General features: G+C 37.6%; 2 protein-coding genes across 3 annotated transcripts in view; one reads left to right on the top strand and one right to left on the bottom strand.

Annotated features, from left to right (window-relative positions):
* The window catches only part of slc5a6b (solute carrier family 5 member 6), a 19634-nt gene extending 1656 nt beyond the window's left edge, over positions 1 to 17978 (bottom strand). Inside the window, 17 exon segments of the mRNA XM_063908033.1 lie at positions 1 to 130; positions 531 to 652; positions 1381 to 1487; positions 1853 to 2013; positions 4087 to 4179; positions 4259 to 4323; positions 4399 to 4511; positions 4851 to 4939; positions 11185 to 11210; positions 11213 to 11310; positions 11426 to 11566; positions 11713 to 11867; positions 12722 to 12789; positions 12876 to 12927; positions 13312 to 13377; positions 14223 to 14586; positions 17910 to 17978. The exon segment at positions 1 to 130 is cut by the window's left edge and continues 1656 nt beyond it. Of these exon segments, the coding sequence (XP_063764103.1) occupies positions 32 to 130; positions 531 to 652; positions 1381 to 1487; positions 1853 to 2013; positions 4087 to 4179; positions 4259 to 4323; positions 4399 to 4511; positions 4851 to 4939; positions 11185 to 11210; positions 11213 to 11310; positions 11426 to 11566; positions 11713 to 11867; positions 12722 to 12789; positions 12876 to 12927; positions 13312 to 13377; positions 14223 to 14570 (1803 nt within the window). The 5' untranslated portion in view covers positions 14571 to 14586; positions 17910 to 17978 and the 3' untranslated portion in view covers positions 1 to 31.
* A 905-nt stretch (positions 17979 to 18883) lies between these two features.
* coq8ab (coenzyme Q8A, genome duplicate b) overlaps positions 18884 to 20000 on the top strand; it is a 10222-nt gene continuing 9105 nt past the window's right edge. The window contains exons 1-2 of one of the 2 annotated variants that reach the window (XM_063908970.1): positions 18884 to 19069; positions 19678 to 19805. In XM_063908970.1, coding sequence (XP_063765040.1) covers positions 19689 to 19805 — 117 coding nt within the window. In that variant the 5' untranslated portion in view covers positions 18884 to 19069; positions 19678 to 19688. Of the gene's footprint in view, positions 19070 to 19571; positions 19806 to 20000 lie in introns of both variants that reach the window. The other variant, XM_063908972.1, reaches the window with a different exon arrangement.

Below are 20000 nucleotides of genomic sequence, written 5' to 3'. Positions count from 1 at the left end.
GCTTCGTGTCTCCAGATGTTTAACGTATATTTCACACGTTAGTTTCTCGCTCAATCAGCAGAGTCTGAGCCTCCGCTGGTTCTCCGTCCTCCTGAGTCAGACTGTTCATCTCCTTCTGTGGAGCCGCCAGCTGCAGGAGGATACACAGATTAAATACAGTTGGAAAATCAAACACTACATGTCTCTTAAAACAGAAAGGCAGGTGGAACATCAGAAGAATACCTGGTTTTTTAATAAACTACAAGAAAAATGAGGTATTTCAACTTAACGTAAATAAACTAAACAATAAAACAGATTTCATATCACAAGTCACTTCAGAGTGAAACAATGATGTTCACGGGTTATTCAAGGACTGCCTTTATCTGCTGAATTATGTTTTATTGGAAGGGATTAAAGACTCATACGGTGCAAACGTAATGGATTCTCCTTCTGAAAAATGATAAAATAATTGATAATAAGTCAGGGATAATGTGTAGTGAGGCGGCCAATATTGGAAAAAGCCGACCCATTTTGACTGAAGCTTAATTCACCGTGTGTCCCAGCGGCGTGACGCAGCACAGCTTCTTCTTCAGACGTTCAGGAAGGAAACACAGCAGCTTCCCTAAACACGGATAAACTGTTCCTGGAGCCACGTCCTCCTCCTTCAGAGGGCCTGCACACAAAACACATACCTATAATCAACAGTTAATACAAGATCAAATATCCTTCAGTGGTCCCAGAGCGGGAGGGGTGCAGAGGTAGAGCAGCAACCAGAGAGAGAGGAACAGATGGATAATAAAGTTCACATGATCAAGATAAAGTGGAGAGAATAAACAAACGAAAACGATTGCACATTATCTTCATGCACAAATGAGAAGCAGGCTTTAGTCCAAACCGGTATCAGGGGCTCTGCTCCTCTCTCTGTTGGCGCCCCCCCTCAAACCAAAACACAGATTCTCCTGTGTTAAATGTTAAAGTGCTGCCAGGAATCAATCTCTCTGTGGGTCAGAAAGGGTTTACTGAGTCCAGAGATATGGAGATGGGGTCAGATGTCTGGTCAGACGGCAGAGACAGCTTACGGAGAATAAGTAGGGGATGGATGTCCGGGGGGTCTGCGGGGGACGAGTGGCAGGCAGCAGGCTGACACTGAGACTGAGATTTCTGACTTTTTTACTAAAAGATCCGACTTTCTTTCAAAATGTCAACTTCAAAATGTTCAATTCTTTTTCAAATGTCTGACTCTTTCTAAGTTTGGACTTTTTTAAATGTAGACTCTTAATTTAGGCCAGGTGTGACGTTAGCGCCGCATGCTATACTTTACTAGAGAAACCCGGCTAATGATGGCACAGAGATGTTCTCTGACTGACAGCAAACACGTTCTTTATATTTAGGTATTCTGACCTGAGAGGAAGCTGACGAAGAGTCCGACGAAGACGACGCTGAGGCAGCTGAAGGCGCTGTACCACATGTAGGACAGCGAGTACAGCCTCTTCAGTCCGGAGGGGCGGCTGCACAACAGAGAGGGTTTGGTACAGTTTCATAACGGGGACATAAGGGAGCATGCAAAAGCAGTTTTAACATGAAAAGTGAAGATCTGGATCCTTTACGATAATGAGTGTTTTAAATATGTTTTATTTGTTAGATTATAATCCTTTTAAAATGTACTTCCAAAAACACAAAGAAGAACCCCATAAAGGACAGAATCACTGTTTGGGTGTTTTCTTTGCTTGCCTCCTCACTAACTTCTTTTATCCATTATAATTTAACGATAAGTGATATTAAAATGCGTAAACAGTAATATACGCTGAGGCTGAAGACTACATCTCCCATGATGCCTTGCTGCCGCACCACCAGACTAACGGAAGCCTGTTACCTCAGAGTGACGTTCCACAGCACCTCCTGCAGGTGCGCCGAGGCGTTTGCAGCTCTGCAGCTTGGAGGCAGCGTCTTGGTGCCGGCGCCGCGGTTCACAATGCTGCCGACCCCGACCCAGAACACCAGACCCAGTCCGGACAGCAGACCCGCCACTGCCCCCTGAAACAGAGGAATCAGTCTTAAAGAGGCCCGGTTCTGCTCTCTGTGGAGCTCCCTCTCCTGTGGTGTGAGGTGTTAGTGCATGTAAACGGTCTGCAGAGGCTGAAATCCCTGTGAGGCGGGAAGAAACCTATGCATGGGAATGATCCGGAGAAGAACATCCTCTCCTGCATTTATCCCGTCATTCCATCCCTCAAACTAAAGGACATTCAACCTTTCCCTGTACCTCTCCTCGGCCTCCTCGTGCTTTCCCAGTGGTAAAAACCATGTCCCTAGTGGTGCTCTAATCCCACCACCATATTACCCAGGTGCCCCAAGAGCCTTCAAAAAGAGGGCATAAATAATGCCCATAAACAACAATATATGCAATATATCTTACACCCTGTGTTCCTCCCCCCCACTCCCCTGAGTTTAGGAGTGATGGTGAAGTGAGTTCAACACTGCATGCAAATACCCTGTGTTGCCGCCCCCCCCCCCCACCCCCCACACACACACACACACACACACACACTCACAAAGAGAGACACTGTTGGTTTATAAAAGGAGGATATATTCTAAATCAAGGGGCCACCCGTCCTGCTACCTGAAACACACACCTGAAACACACACCTGAAACACACACCTGAAACACACACCTGAAACACACCTGAAACACACACCTGAAACACACACCTGAAACACACACCTGAAACACACACCTGAAACACACACCTGAAACACACACCTGAAACACACACCTGAAACATGTAAATGATGTTTTCAATGACTAACATCAGAGAGTCCGAGAGGAAACAGACAACCTTTATACACCTACAGGTACATCTGCATCTACATCTGCATCTACATCTGCATCTACATCTGCATCTGCATCTACACCTACATCTGCATCTACAGCTGTACCTACAGCTGAATCTACACCTACATCTGCATCTACAGCTGCATCTACACCTACACCTGCATCTATAGCTGCATCGACAGCTGTACCTACAGCTGAATCTACACCTACAGCTGCACCTACACCTACACCTGCATCTACAGCTGCATCTACACCTACACCTACATCTGTACCTACAGCTGAATCTACACCTACAGCTGCATCTACACCTACACCTGCATCTACAGCTGCATCTACACCTACACCTACATCTGTACCTACAGCTGAATCTACACCTACAGCTACACCTACAGCTGCATCTACACCTACACCTGCATCTACAGCTGCATCTACACCTACACCTACATCTGCATCTACAGCTGCATCTACACCTACAGCTGCATCTACACCTACAGCTGTACCTACAGCTGAATCTACACCTACAGCTGCATCTACACCTACAGCTGCACCTACAGCTGCATCTACACCTACAGCTGCATCTACACCTACAGCTGTACCTACAGCTGAATCTACACCTACAGCTGCATCTACACCTACACCTGCATCTACAGCTGCATCTACACCTACACCTACATCTGCATCTACAGCTGCATCTACACCTACAGCTGCATCTATACCTACAGCTGCACCTACAGCTGCATCTACACCTACAGCTGCATCTACACCTACAGCTGCATCTACACCTACAGCTGCATCTACACCTACAGCTGCATCTACACCTACAGCTGCATCTACACCTACAGCTGCACCTACAATGATTATGACCATTATGATGATTGAAAAATAATTCAAATGAATAAATAAATGAACAACTGAATTAATAAAATGATAGAAAATACAATTTGAATAATTAAACTACTAATTGAATAAGTTAATAAATGAATATATAAATGAACAATTGAATTAATAAAATAAAAATGAATAACAGATAAAACAATACACCCATAAATGAAAACAATTCAAATCAATGAATATATTTAAATGAATACATAATTAATTTAAAATATAAAACAATGAATACTAAATAAAAAAGAGAACAATAATTCAAATAAATAAATGAACAATTTAATTAATACATTATTTTAAAAATACATCAATAAATCAAATACAAATGTGAATAGATAAATAAGCTAAATAATACATTTATAAATGAATAAAACAGTGTTGGTGAGACTCACGGTGGAGTTCGCCCAGGGGAAGAACATCCCAAGACAGAACAGACCCAGAACCGGACCCCCAACCATCCCGAAGATCTTCAGCGCCACCTGCAGGTCAAACAGAAAGAGACATACATAAAATAAACATTCAGTTATTTATTATTCATTATGAAGGCTGAGGGTTTACCTGCAGCACCGAGTCTCCCATCAGGTGAGTGAGGAAGGCCATGGCGAGACACAGCAGCCCGTAGAACAGCGCTGCCGGAGGAGCAGATCAAACTTTAATATCAATCGTTGTTATTATTTATGTTTGTATATTTATTGACAGCTGACCTAAAGCCTTGGACAGCAGCGTGGCTCTGGCCTCCGTCATGGTGGGGAATCTAGGTTTGATCAGGTCCTCCATCGTCACCGTGGCCAAGGAGTTAAAGGAGGAGGAGATGGAGCTGCAGCAGGAAGTAAATACTATATTGAATCTACTACAATATGTATATATTTTTGTATAAATGAAGAAACATTAATGAAGAAATAAATCATATTTATTCATAGAAATAAAATGATCAATTATGTAGAAAATAAAATTGTTTGTTTTCATGTAACTTCATTAAAAATGCAGTGGGCAGCTATTGTGCAGTGCCCGGGGAGGAGGGAGGGGGGATTGGAGGTGTCCGGTGCCTTGCTCAAGGGCACCACAGCAGAGCCTAGGAGGTGAACTGGGACCTCTCCAAGTAGCAGTCCACCTTCCATATTTCAAGTCTGTTTGGGGACTTAAGGAAGCAGTGTACCTGAGCGCAGCGCTGAACAGACACGCCACAAACAGACCAGGGAGACCCGGCAGCCCCTCCAGCATGTCCATCACAAAATACATCACCATCTGAGGAAACAATAACATACACATGTTATAACAGCAGTAATAAAGGAGTAATAAAGGAGTAATAAAGGAGTAATAAAGGAGTAATAACAGGAGTAATAAAGGAGTAATAACAGGAGTAATAAAGGAGTAATAAAGGAGTAATAACAGGAGTAATAAAGGAGTAATAAAGGAGTAATAACAGGAGTAATAAAGGAGTAATAACAGGAGTAATAAAGGAGTAATAAAGGAGTAATAACAGGAGTAATAACAGGAGTAATAAAGGAGTAATAAAGGAATAATAACAGGAGTAATAACAGGAGTAATAACAGGAGTAATAACAGGAGTAATAACAGGAGTAATAAAGGAGTAATAAAGGAATAATAACAGGAGTAATAAAGGAGTAATAACAGGAGTAATAACAGGAGTAATAACAGAGTAATAAAGGAGTAATAACAGGAGTAATAACAGGAGTAATAAAGGAGTAATAAAGGAGTAATAACAGGAGTAATAACAGGAGTAATAACAGAGTAATAAAGGAGTAATAACAGGAGTAATAACAGGAGTAATAACAGGAGTAATAAAGGAGTAATAACAGGAGTAATAAAGGAGTAATAACAGGAGTAATAACAGGAGTAATAAAGGAGTAATAACAGGAGTAATAACAGGAGTAATAACAGGAGTAATAACAGGAGTAATAAAGGAGTAATAACAGGAGTAATAAAGGAATAAAGGAGTAATAAAGGAGTAATAACAGGAGTAATAAAGGAGTAATAACAGGAGTAATAAAGGAGTAATAACAGGAGTAATAACAGGAGTAATAAAGGAGTAATAACAGGAGTAATAACAGGAGTAATAACAGGAGTAATAAAGGAGTAATAAAGGAATAATAGAGGAGTAATAAAGGAGTAATAACAGGAGTAATAACAGAGTAATAAAGGAATAAAGGAGTAATAGAGGAATAAAGGAGTAATAACAGAGTAATAAAGGAGTAATAACAGGAGTAATAAAGGAGTAATAACAGGAGTAATAAAGGAGTAATAACAGGAGTAATAGAGGAGTAATAAAGGAGTAATAACAGGAGTAATAAAGGAGTAATAGAGGAGTAATAACAGAGTAATAAAGGAATAATAACAGGAGTAATAACAGGAGTAATAGAGGAGTAATAAAGGAGTAATAACAGGAGTAATAACAGGAGTAATAAAGGAGTAATAGAGGAGTAATAAAGGAGTAATAACAGGAGTAATAGAGGAGTAATAACAGGAGTAATAAAGGAGTAATAGAGGAGTAATAAAGGAGTAATAACAGGAGTAATAACAGGAGTAATAAAGGAGTAATAACAGGAGTAATAAAGGAATAAAGGAGTAATAGAGGAGTAATAAAGGAGTAATAACAGGAGTAATAAAGGAATAAAGGAGTAATAGAGGAGTAATAAAGGAGTAATAACAGAGTAATAAAGGAGTAATAACAGGAGTAATAAAGGAGTAATAACAGGAGTAATAACAGGAGTAATAGAGGAGTAATAAAGGAGTAATAACAGGAGTAATAAAGGAGTAATAAAGGAATAATAACAGGAGTAATAAAGGAGTAATAACAGAGTAATAAAGGAGTAATAACAGGAGTAATAACAGGAGTAATAGAGGAGTAATAAAGGAGTAATAACAGGAGTAATAAAGGAGTAATAACAGGAGTAATAAAGGAGTAATAAAGGAATAAAGGAGTAATAAAGGAGTAATAACAGAGTAATAAAGGAGTAATAACAGGAGTAATAACAGGAGTAATAGAGGAGTAATAAAGGAGTAATAACAGGAGTAATAAAGGAGTAATAACAGGAGTAATAACAGGAGTAATAGAGGAGTAATAAAGGAGTAATAACAGGAGTAATAAAGGAGTAATAACAGGAGTAATAAAGGAGTAATAACAGAGTAATAAAGGAGTAATAAAGGAGTAATAAAGGAATAAAGGAGTAATAAAGGAGTAATAACAGAGTAATAAAGGAGTAATAAAGGAGTAATAAAGGAATAAAGGAGTAATAAAGGAGTAATAACAGGAGTAATAAAGGAGTAATAACAGGAGTAATAACAGGAGTAATAGAGGAGTAATAAAGGAGTAATAACAGGAGTAATAAAGGAGTAATAAAGGAATAATAACAGGAGTAATAAAGGAGTAATAACAGAGTAATAAAGGAGTAATAAAGGAGTAATAAAGGAATAAAGGAGTAATAAAGGAGTAATAACAGAGTAATAAAGGAGTAATAAAGGAGTAATAAGGAATAAAGGAGTAATAAAGGAGTAATAACAGGAGTAATAAAGGAGTAATAAAGGAATAATAACAGGAGTAATAAAGGAGTAATAACAGGAGTAATAAAGGAGTAATAACAGGAGTAATAAAGGAGTAATAACAGGAGTAATAAAGGAGTAATAACAGGAGTAATAACAGGAGTAATAAAGGAGTAATAACAGGAGTAATAACAGGAGTAATAACAGGAGTAATAACAGGAGTAATAAAGGAATAATAACAGGAGTAATAACAGGAGTAATAAAGGAGTAATAACAGGAGTAATAAAGGAGTAATAAAGGAATAATAACAGGAGTAATAAAGGAGTAATAACAGGAGTAATAAAGGAGTAATAAAGGAATAATAACAGGAGTAATAAAGGAGTAATAACAGAGTAATAAAGGAGTAATAACAGGAGTAATAACAGGAGTAATAGAGGAGTAATAAAGGAGTAATAACAGGAGTAATAAAGGAGTAATAACAGGAGTAATAAAGGAGTAATAAAGGAATAAAGGAGTAATAAAGGAGTAATAACAGAGTAATAAAGGAGTAATAACAGGAGTAATAACAGGAGTAATAGAGGAGTAATAAAGGAGTAATAACAGGAGTAATAAAGGAGTAATAACAGGAGTAATAACAGGAGTAATAGAGGAGTAATAAAGGAGTAATAACAGGAGTAATAAAGGAGTAATAAAGGAATAATAACAGGAGTAATAAAGGAGTAATAACAGAGTAATAAAGGAGTAATAAAGGAGTAATAAAGGAATAAAGGAGTAATAAAGGAGTAATAACAGAGTAATAAAGGAGTAATAAAGGAGTAATAAAGGAATAAAGGAGTAATAAAGGAGTAATAACAGGAGTAATAAAGGAGTAATAACAGGAGTAATAACAGGAGTAATAGAGGAGTAATAAAGGAGTAATAACAGGAGTAATAAAGGAGTAATAAAGGAATAATAACAGGAGTAATAAAGGAGTAATAACAGAGTAATAAAGGAGTAATAAAGGAGTAATAAAGGAATAAAGGAGTAATAAAGGAGTAATAACAGAGTAATAAAGGAGTAATAAGGAGTAATAAAGGAATAAAGGAGTAATAACAGGAGTAATAAAGGAGTAATAAAGGAATAATAACAGGAGTAATAAAGGAGTAATAACAGGAGTAATAAAGGAGTAATAACAGGAGTAATAAAGGAGTAATAACAGGAGTAATAACAGGAGTAATAACAGGAGTAATAAAGGAGTAATAAAGGAGTAATAACAGGAGTAATAAAGGAGTAATAACAGGAGTAATAACAGGAGTAATAACAGGAGTAATAAAGGAATAATAACAGGAGTAATAAAGGAGTAATAACAGGAGTAATAAAGGAGTAATAACAGGAGTAATAAAGGAGTAATAAAGGAATAATAACAGGAGTAATAAAGGAGTAATAACAGAGTAATAAAGGAGTAATAACAGGAGTAATAACAGGAGTAATAGAGGAGTAATAAAGGAGTAATAACAGGAGTAATAAAGGAGTAATAACAGGAGTAATAAAGGAGTAATAAAGGAATAAAGGAGTAATAAAGGAGTAATAACAGAGTAATAAAGGAGTAATAACAGGAGTAATAACAGGAGTAATAGAGGAGTAATAAAGGAGTAATAACAGGAGTAATAAAGGAGTAATAACAGGAGTAATAACAGGAGTAATAGAGGAGTAATAAAGGAGTAATAACAGGAGTAATAAAGGAGTAATAAAGGAATAATAACAGGAGTAATAAAGGAGTAATAACAGAGTAATAAAGGAGTAATAAAGGAGTAATAAAGGAATAAAGGAGTAATAAAGGAGTAATAACAGAGTAATAAAGGAGTAATAAAGGAGTAATAAAGGAATAAAGGAGTAATAACAGGAGTAATAACAGAGTAATAACAGGAGTAATAAAGGAGTAATAACAGGAGTAATAAAGGAGTAATAACAGGAGTAATAAAGGAGTAATAACAGGAGTAATAACAGGAGTAATAACAGGAGTAATAACAGGAGTAATAAAGGAGTAATAACAGGAGTAATAGAGGAATAAAGGAGTAATAACAGAGTAATAAAGGAGTAATAACAGGAGTAATAAAGGAGTAATAACAGGAGTAATAAAGGAGTAATAACAGGAGTAATAAAGGAGTAATAACAGGAGTAATAGAGGAGTAATAAAGGAGTAATAACAGGAGTAATAAAGGAGTAATAGAGGAGTAATAACAGAGTAATAAAGGAATAATAACAGGAGTAATAACAGGAGTAATAGAGGAGTAATAAAGGAGTAATAACAGGAGTAATAAAGGAGTAATAAAGGAGTAATAACAGGAGTAATAACAGGAGTAATAGAGGAGTAATAACAGAGTAATAAAGGAATAATAACAGGAGTAATAACAGGAGTAATAGAGGAGTAATAAAGGAGTAATAACAGGAGTAATAACAGGAGTAATAACAGGAGTAATAAAGGAGTAATAGAGGAGTAATAAAGGAGTAATAACAGGAGTAATAGAGGAGTAATAACAGGAGTAATAAAGGAGTAATAGAGGAGTAATAGAGGAGTAATAAAGGAGTAATAACAGGAGTAATAACAGGAGTAATAACAGGAGTAATAAAGGAGTAATAACAGGAGTAATAAAGGAGTAATAGAGGAGTAATAAAGGAGTAATAACAGGAGTAATAAAGGAATAAAGGAGTAATAGAGGAGTAATAAAGGAGTAATAACAGAGTAATAAAGGAGTAATAACAGGAGTAATAAAGGAGTAATAACAGGAGTAATAACAGGAGTAATAGAGGAGTAATAAAGGAGTAATAACAGGAGTAATAAAGGAGTAATAAAGGAATATAACAGGAGTAATAAAGGAGTAATAACAGAGTAATAAAGGAGTAATAAAGGAGTAATAAAGGAATAAAGGAGTAATAGAGGAGTAATAAAGGAGTAATAAAGGAATAAAGGAGTAATAACAGGAGTAATAAAGGAGTAATAACAGGAGTAATAGAGGAGTAATAAAGGAGTAATAACAGGAGTAATAAAGGAGTAATAGAGGAGTAAAGGAGTAATAAAGAGTAATAAAGAAAGCAGAGTAATAACAGGATAATAGAGGAGTATACAGGAGTAATAACAGGAGTAATAACAGAGTAATAGAGAGTAATAAAGGAGTAATAACAGGAGTAATAACAGAGTAATAACAGAGTAATAAAGGAGTAATAGAGGAGTAATAAAGGAGTAATAACAGGAGTAATAGAGGAGTAATAAAGGAGTAATAACAGGAGTAATAAAGGAGTAATAACAGAGTAATAGAGGAGTAATAAAGGAGTAATAACAGGAGTAATAAAGGAGTAATAACAGGAGTATACAGGAGTAATAACAGGAGTAATAAAGGAGTAATAACAGGAGTATAAGGAATAAAGGAGTAATAGAGGAGGTAATAAAGGAGTAATAAAGGAGTAATAAGGGAAATAAAGGAGTAATAGAGGAGTAATAACAGAGTAATAAAGGAGTAATAACAGGAGTAATAAAGGAGTAATACAGGAGTAATAAAGGAGTAATAGAGAGTAATAAAGGAGTAATAACAGAGTAATAAAGGAGTAATACAGAGTAATAACAGGAGTAATAGAGGAGTAATAAAGGAGTAATAACAGGAGTAATAACAGGAGTAATAACAGGAGTAATAGAGGAGTAATAAAGGAGTAATAACAGGAGTAATAGAGGAGTAATAACAGGAGTAATAAAGGAGTAATAGAGGAGTAATAACAGGAGTAATAACAGGAGTAATAGAGGAGTAATAACAGGAGTAATAGAGGAGTAATAAAGGAGTAATAAAGGAGTAATAAAGGAGTAATAACAGGAGTAATAGAGGAGTAATAACAGAGTAATAAAGGAGTAATAACAGGAGTAATAGAGGAGTAATAGAGGAGTAATAAAGGAGTAATAAAGGAGTAATAACAGGAGTAATAGAGGAGTAATAACAGAGTAATAAAGGAGTAATAACTCACAGCGTCCCTGTTGGAGGTGCCCAGCGGGGGGATTCCTCTCCACAGTAACGAGCGAACATAACGAGCCCCATCACACAGCTGAGAGCCAGAGAGAGCTGCAGGGGGGGGAACACCATGTATACTGACCTGGGGGGGGGGGGGGTCTGTTATATTAATATATAGTGTGAGAGTGTGTGTGTGTGTGTGTGTGTGTGTGTGTGTGTGTGTGTGTGTGTGTGTGTGTGTGTGTGTGTGTGTGTACCTGACAGCCTCCCTCTCCGAGCGGGCGCTCAGGTATCTCTGCACCTGGGACTGGTTGACTCCGTACAGGGACAGCATGAGGAACACCCCCCCAACCCCCAGGGTCCAGAAGGTGTGTCTCTCCGTGGGGTCCGGGTTCAGACTGACAGGGAAGAAAAAAACACATCAAATACTTTGAATACCTCAGAAAATATAGATAAAAAATGAGGAAGGAATAAGAGAAGAGAGTAAACAAATAAAAAGTCGGTAAATAACAATAAATAAAGGACTGTGTTCCTGAGGACTCACTCGAGGCCAGCAATGCGGTTTCCCTCCCGGACTTTCCTCCAGACCTCCGACGCTCCCCCGGTCTTCTGCACCCCCACCACGATGACGGCCAGCTGCCCAGCAAACATCACCGCGGTCTGGAAGACGTCCGTCCAGATCACGGCCTTCAGACCCCCCTGAGAAGGGGGAGAGGAGAGGGGACAGGGGGAGTTAACCAGAGCTGAACCAGAACCATCAAAGGTCTGTTCCAGCCTCTCTTATCTGCTGCTCTGCTCTGTGGTTTTCATATTTAAAAAAAGGAATATCTTTGGGTTTTGGACTAAAATATATTTAGAAATGTGTATCATTATTAAAATTATCATCATCATTATCATCATTATTATTGTTATTATTGTTGTTGATATTATTATTGTTGTTGTTGTTGTTATTATTATTATTGTTATTATTATTATTGTTGTTGTTATTGTTATTATTATTAGCTGATTTAAAAGATCTTTTATGCTTTTAAAATATTATTATTTGGATTAAAATCCCTTTTATGATTTTCATCTTTTAGTTTTTAGATAAACCGTATTCTTTTAAAACATGTTCTCATTGTTTGACCTAAAACACTTTTTACGTCTTTAAACTATTTTTTTTATGAGCTGTTTTAAATGAAATGTTATTTGTTGATTTTTAAGACTTTTTATGTCTTATTCAAAATATATTTTATGCCTATAAAATATATTTTGCATTTGATGTAAAATACCTTTTAATGCCTTTAAAATAAAATGCATTTATTGAATTTAAAATAAATGCTAGACCTTTAAGTATATTTTTAAAATACATTGAAGGCCTAAAACGTACATTTGTATTTGTTGATTTAAAAGTTTCAAGGTTTTATTTGTCATATGCACAGCAGATACAGCGTATATGTTGGCAATGAAAATCTTACACCCTTTATGTCTTTAAAATACACATATTATTCATTTAATAAACATATATAAGTTATTTATAATAACTATAAGTCAAATAGAAAGCTGTAACTTACGATGGTCGTGTACAACGTGCACACCAGTCCGATGGCGAGCACGGCGGCCCAGATCTCAAATCCAGTAACTGAAGGAAGTCATATTTAATCAAACATCTCTATTAAATACATAAAATACAACATATTTCAGTGAAATAAATGGAACTTTTCTGACCTGCGTTCAGTGCAAAGGCAGGAGTGTACACACACAGTCCCATGTACACAACCTGCAGAACAACAGAGAGGATTGTAAACATGTACAAATGTACACTGAATAAACCACGCTTCGTTCATTGTGATTTATTATTAATGCTGCTTTTCTTCAGTTGTGTTATTTCAGCTCCTTTTGGTTTATTTTTATTAACATTTTCATTTAAAAAAACAATAAAAAAAAGTGTTTCTTTGTTTGATTTTGCTGTAATGAATGAATACAATAATACGTGTGTTTTGGAGGACTCTAAAGTGATTGTATTATTCATTACTCGTGTTGTTACTTCTCCTGTTGCTGTAAATAAAAAACTATGGAAGAAGGTTTTTCCATTGGAGAGAAACGTGATGCTTTATTTCACACTGTTATTGTGAAGTGTGTTTAGTGTTAGTGTGAAGCTCACCGTCTGGAAGATGAAGGTCACGGTCCCACAGATTCGCACCGCCTTACTGAAGCGCAGCTCCAGATACTGAGGAACAAAACAACAAATACCTGTGAGTCCCTCCCCAGGGATGCTTTCAATACTTAGAGTAACTTTCTCTCATGGCTCCTCAGGGAGGGAAGAAGCAGAACAAGTAGAACATTTGCACAGACTGAGTTTGAACAAAAGCAGATCCATCTGAAAGCTCTGCAGCACTATACTGTTTTTAATAAAACAGTTCCAGGTAAAAGTCCTGTGCTCGTGCAGCAGGGAGCAGAACAGAGACGTCTGCAGGAGGTGGTAAACAGATGCTTTCATACAGATGTGTTCCCTGTGGAGCAGTCAAGGTAACACAGGGTGATTAACTGAGTTACAGAGGAACATTTTGGGAGCAAATTGTCCTTTAGATGCTGTTTCTAAAGTATTGTTCAACCTGCAAACAGAAACCGAAGCGAGGATAAACATACTTTCATATATTTACTTTTCTCACTGTTATCTCACTTTGTGCTGCTTCTTGTTTTCTTCTACTGCTGCTGCTTATCTTCAGGACCTTGGATGTGCACATATCGTTATGAAAGTGTGCTCCCTCTTTATTCAATATGCCGGTCTTTTACTTTGCTTTTTGCATGCGCTGTTCCACTGTTGCACAATATTTTCACAAGTTATGTGCCGGTAAAGATGAAGCAACACTTATATAATATAATCCAGTGACAGAAGAGAGGGTCTGGGAATATTCAGCTGGAGTTTAGCAGTTTTAACTTAAATCCTCGAGACTTTCTCTGTGTTTGTGACTCTTTGTTCCCCGTGCAGCATTGGAGGAAACACTGGGGGAGTACTGATGCACAGAGGAGGATGTTGGGGGTGATAAGTATCCAGTAAAGTCTTCCTCTCACCTGGTAGGCGCTGCTGATCCTCAGTCTGTAGAGAACGGGGATGAAGATGTGAGCAGGGAGGAGGAGGCCCAGGACGTAGGAGCAGCCGATGAACCAGTACTGCGTCCCGTGGGCGTAGATCTCCCCCGGCACGCCGATGATGGCCACGGCGGACTGGAAGGAGGCGATGAGCGACAGCGAGACGGGCAGACAGCTCATGCTGCGGTCGGCCATCAGGAACTCCTGCGTGGTGCGCTGCCGCCCCCCCGACAGAGCGTGGTACAGCCCGATGGCGAGGGAGGTAGCGAGCAGCAGCGCGAAGATCACGTAGTCCAGCGCCGAGAAACGCTTCTGCAGCGCCGCGTCCATCAGGGAGAGTCGGAGCCTGCAGGCATCAGGAAGGGGGGAGGGGTATGAGGGTGTGTGTATGAGGGTATGTGTGTGAGGGTGTGTGTAGTCTGCAGGGGTTTTATGGACTTAGAAAAAGTGCATTTAACCCAGAAGAAGAAGAATCCTGCAGGTGCATTAGCTTGAGATGATAGATGGATAGAATCGGAGGATGAAACCCTGGGGGCAACACTCCGATTATAACACACACACACACACACACACACACACACACACACACACACACACACACACACACACACACACACACACACACACACACACACACACACACACACACACACACACACACACACACACACACACACACACACACACACACACACACACACACACACACACACACACACACACACACACACACACACACACACACACACACACACACACACACACACACACACACACACACACACACACACACACAATTTGTCAACTTTCCCCCGCTTAGCAGCTCCAAAAATACTGACTTCCTTCAGAGAGGGGGGGGATTTAAAAACAGCCGTGACCTCTGAGAGGAGATTCAAGGTCAAAGACAACAAGAGGTTTATTTATAAATGCTTAAGTTAGGCCGTTCATTCATTCACATTATAAACCATGAGGTCCTCTCTGCTCCCTCCAGCCCCTCTAACCTGCTGATGCACTGCTTTCCTCTGGGTTCACATTAAAGTGAACACATTTCCATATTTAAGGGCTTTCTGAGCTTTCTGAGCTTTCTGAGCTTTTTACACCAAATCATGAATATAAAGCGAAAATAGTGGTTTGATGCAGCCATATTTTTAATGCAGAAAAGTGACTAAACGTGGGCTTTTAGATCTTAGACCATGAGACACAGTGGTCTCATTTATTAAATGAAACCCCTCAGACACTGAGCAGTGAGTGCAGCCCCCCGGAGACGACCTTGGTCTGATTCCTGTTTCATTTGTTGATATGAACTGAGACTCAGAGTGTTTTCTATTACTCTTTATTATCAGAGCAGCCTTGTGAGACCAGGTGTCAAAGACCCTGTTTAAATAAAGTCTATAACAATAAAATAACCAGAGTAAACTGTGTACTTTCACTCCTCTACATTATTTAACCCCTGTAGTTGCTAGGCAGATCTGATTACTGATGGTAAATATAATCTCCCTTAAATCAGACTGTAGTTCACCTGCAGTAAATCCAGCAGCTACCCTGCAGTATACACAGCATTCAAACTAGCTGCACCTTTACCAGCTCTGAGAACACTTTAATGATCAATCATTATAAAACATATCAGAGATATTATTCTGAAATGGACCAATCAGACAATGACTACTTTTACTGTCGCTACTTTAAGTACATTTAGAGGAGAGTACTTTCTACTTTCACTGGAGGAACATTTAGAATACTTTACTGTGACAGAGTATTCCTACACTCTGGTACTTCTACTTTACTCAAGTACAAGATCTGAGTACTTCTACTTACTCAAGTACAAGACCTGAGTACTTCTACTTTACTCAAGTACAAGATCTGAGTACTTCTACTTACTCAAGTACAAGACCTGAGTACTTCTATCCTTACTCAAGTACAAGATCTGAGTACTTCTACTTTACTCAAGTACAAGATCTGAGTACTTCTATCCTTACTCAAGTACAAGACCTGAGTACTTCTACTTTACTCAAGTACAAGATCTGAGTACTTCTACTTTACTCAAGTACAAGACCTGAGTACTTCTACTTTACTCAAGTACAAGATCTGAGTACTTCTACTTTACTCAAGTACAAGACCTGAGTACTTCTACTTTACTCAAGTACAAGATCTGAGTACTTCTACTTTACTCAAGTACAAGATCTGAGTACTTCTACTTTACTCAAGTACAAGACCTGAGTACTTCTACTTTACTCAAGTACAAGATCTGAGTACTTCTACTTTACTCAAGTACAAGACCTGAGTACTTCTACTTTACTCAAGTACAAGATCTGAGTACTTCTACTTTACTCAAGTACAAGATCTGAGTACTTCTACTTTACTCAAGTACAAGACCTGAGTACTTCTACTTTACTCAAGTACAAGATCTGAGTACTTCTACTTTACTCAAGTACAAGATCTGAGTACTTCTACTTTACTCAAGTACAAGACCTGAGTACTTCTACTTTACTCAAGTACAAGATCTGAGTACTTCTACTTTACTCAAGTACAAGACTGAGTACTTCTACTTTACTCAAGTACAAGATCTGAGTACTTCTACTTTACTCAAGTACAAGACCTGAGTACTTCTACTTTACTCAAGTACAAGATCTGAGTACTTCTACTTTACTCAAGTACAAGACCTGAGTACTTCTACTTTACTCAAGTACAAGATCTGAGTACTTCTACTTTACTCAAGTACAAGACCTGAGTACTTCTACTTTACTCAAGTACAAGACCTGAGTACTTCTACTTTACTCAAGTACAAGACCTGAGTACTTCTACTTTACTCAAGTACAAGATCTGAGTACTTCTACTTTACTCAAGTACAAGATCTGAGTACTTCTACTTTACTCAAGTACAAGACCTGAGTACTTCTACCTTACTCAAGTACAAGATCTGAGTACTTCTACTTACTCAAGTACAAGATCTGAGTACTTCTACTTTACTCAAGTACAAGATCTGAGTACTTCTACTTTACTCAAGTACAAGACCTGAGTACTTCTACTTTACTCAAGTACAAGACCCGAGTACTTCTACTTCACTCAAGTACAAGATCTGAGTACTTCTACTTTATTGAAGTACAAGACCTGAGTACTTCTACTTTACTCAAGTACAAGATCTGAGTACTTCTACTTTACTCAAGTACAAGACCTGAGTACTTCTACTTTATTGAAGTACAAGACCTGAGTACTTCTACTTTACTCAAGTACAAGATCTGAGTACTTCTACTTTACTCAAGTACAAGACCTGAGTACTTCTACTTTACTCAAGTACAAGATCTGAGTACTTCTACTTTACTCAAGTACAAGACCTGAGTACTTCTACTTTATTGAAGTACAAGACCTGAGTACTTCTACTTTACTCAAGTACAAGACCGAGTACTTCTACTTCACTCAAGTACAAGATCTGAGTACTTCTACTTTATTGAAGTACAAGACCTGAGTACTTCTACTTTACTCAAGTACAAGATCTGAGTACTTCTACTTTACTCAAGTACAAGACCTGAGTACTTCTACTTTACTCAAGTACAAGACCTGAGTACTTCTACTTTACTCAAGTACAAGATCTGAGTACTTCTACTTTACTCAAGTACAAGACCTGAGTACTTCTACTTTAACTAAAGATCTGGGTACCCCCCCGGAGACTCACCTTCACTCTGCAGCAGCTCTCTTGTGATCATCTGTTCTGATTGCGACATCAGACCCCCCCCCCCCCCCCGCCTCCTGTACAGGTGAACAAAGAGACTACCCCTCCCCCCCTCGCGAGGAGCTCTCGTGCTTTAATGTAATATACAGTGTTGATAAAGTGCTAAATTAGCCTAGCAACTAATCTCTGGCTCCATGTGATTCAAACTTGTTTTGAATCGCTTCCTGGTGGACGTAGGGGGCGGGGCTAAGTATGACGTAGTGACGTGATGACGTTTCCTTTAAAGGAGCGCTCTGGTACTAAAGCCTAAATCCATTTCATTTGAATCAAATAATAATTTAATAAAAATATTTATCATGCCTGAGTTATATTTAATATGTATCATGCCAACACAGCACTAAGTTAAAGATTCTTAAAGTGTGACTTATTATTTTAAAGTTGCTTTTTGCTCTTTAATTAAAATCAGTGATAGAACTTTAATTAACAGCTGTATTGATTAGTGCTGCCTTCAAGTGCTTCTCATAAAATCTTACGTTTGACCTTCATTTATACTTTTAGTAAACTCACTTTAATTGGTTTAAACCCTAAAATAAAACAAAATATATTATTATTATTGTTTTTACTATTATTAATAATATTAATAATAGTAAAAACTTGGTAATACTAATAAATAAAACTATAGTTCCTCAAAATAAAACTAATAATCATAATCATAATAAATACAATAATAGATCCTTGAAATACAAACAATAATAAATAAAATAATAGTTCCTCAAAATAAAACCTACTAATAACAATCACAATAATAATAATAATCACAATAACAATAATAATAACAATCACAATCACAATAATAATTAATAAAATAATAGTTAGTAAACTCATTGTGAAAAGTAAACATTTCAAGCCATTGAATTAAAAGGAAAAATACGATTGTGCTTTTCCTGGTGTCCCTGAACGCAGCAGAGTGTCCTGAGGTCTTTCGGTACCCGGATGTAAACTTTACCTCGTGGCCTCGCGGTCCTTCAGCTTCACCTGTGTCCTTCAGGGTCGCGCGCTGAGGTGTTTATGAGGAAGAGGAGTCAGATGAAGGTGAACAGGGGCTCGCGCTGCACAGCACCATGCAGTCTGCACGCGCACGGACCACTGTTGTTGTGAAGCTCGTGAGTAAAAGTTTAATTATTGATCACTTATTTTAAAGTTAGTTAGAATGAATCACTTTAATCGTATTAAAATATGGCCAGGTAAAATGAGGTTGAAGTTAGTTTGAGAATGAATGTTATTATTTTCCTAAATGAAGTGTGTGTGTTTAAAGTGAGTTCAGTTGTGTTGATGTTTTTGTATTGTTCATTTGTTTAAATTAGGTACATTTTTTAATGATTGACATTTCCTTTTCATCAGTTTAATAATCATTTAGTTTTTTATTTGAGTGAATTTGTACATTTCAATACTTTTTAAAGTGACTTAAATGTCTTTTAATTTGCATTTAAATGTCCTATTATTTAGATTAAAAAGCACATTTTTAAATGTAAATGAAATCTCGTTATTTGTCACTTTAAATAAAATTGAGTTATACATTTTTTTATAGAAATCATAATTAGAATTTAAAAATGGTCCCATGTTTTCTCTAACATCCCTGTGCCTGTTCTCTCCCTCTTATCGCAGCAGGTTAATATTACACTCTGTACTCTCTGATCCAGTATCAGTGTCTGCAGAGGGTCTCCTGGACCCCTCCTTATTCGCTGCAGAATAAACTGATGTGTTTCTGCAGCTCTGAACAGCATGGCGGGGGGGTTTGGCTGGATGAAGGTGGCAGCCTGCAGAACGACACCGGGTGGCATGCAGGGGGCCGGGAACCAAAGGCTGGTCCACATGCATCCCAGCGCCGTGTCAGAGAGGGTGAGCGAGTCGGGTTCCACTGACAGAGTCCCTGTCAACAGCAACAACAATAGAGAGGTTTATCCTGGCCGACAACTGAGCCTTAAAAGCTGATGATAAAACACAGAAAAGACGGTTTGATTCAAACTAAGAAAATCTAAATAAATACAACATTTTATCCTAAGAAAAAAACTAAAATAATTTGAAATCTAAAAA

This window comes from Eleginops maclovinus, chromosome 19 (assembly GCF_036324505.1).
Source record: "Eleginops maclovinus isolate JMC-PN-2008 ecotype Puerto Natales chromosome 19, JC_Emac_rtc_rv5, whole genome shotgun sequence".
Lineage (NCBI taxonomy): Eukaryota > Metazoa > Chordata > Actinopteri > Perciformes > Eleginopidae > Eleginops > Eleginops maclovinus.
This window is presented reverse-complemented; position numbering and strand designations above follow the sequence as displayed.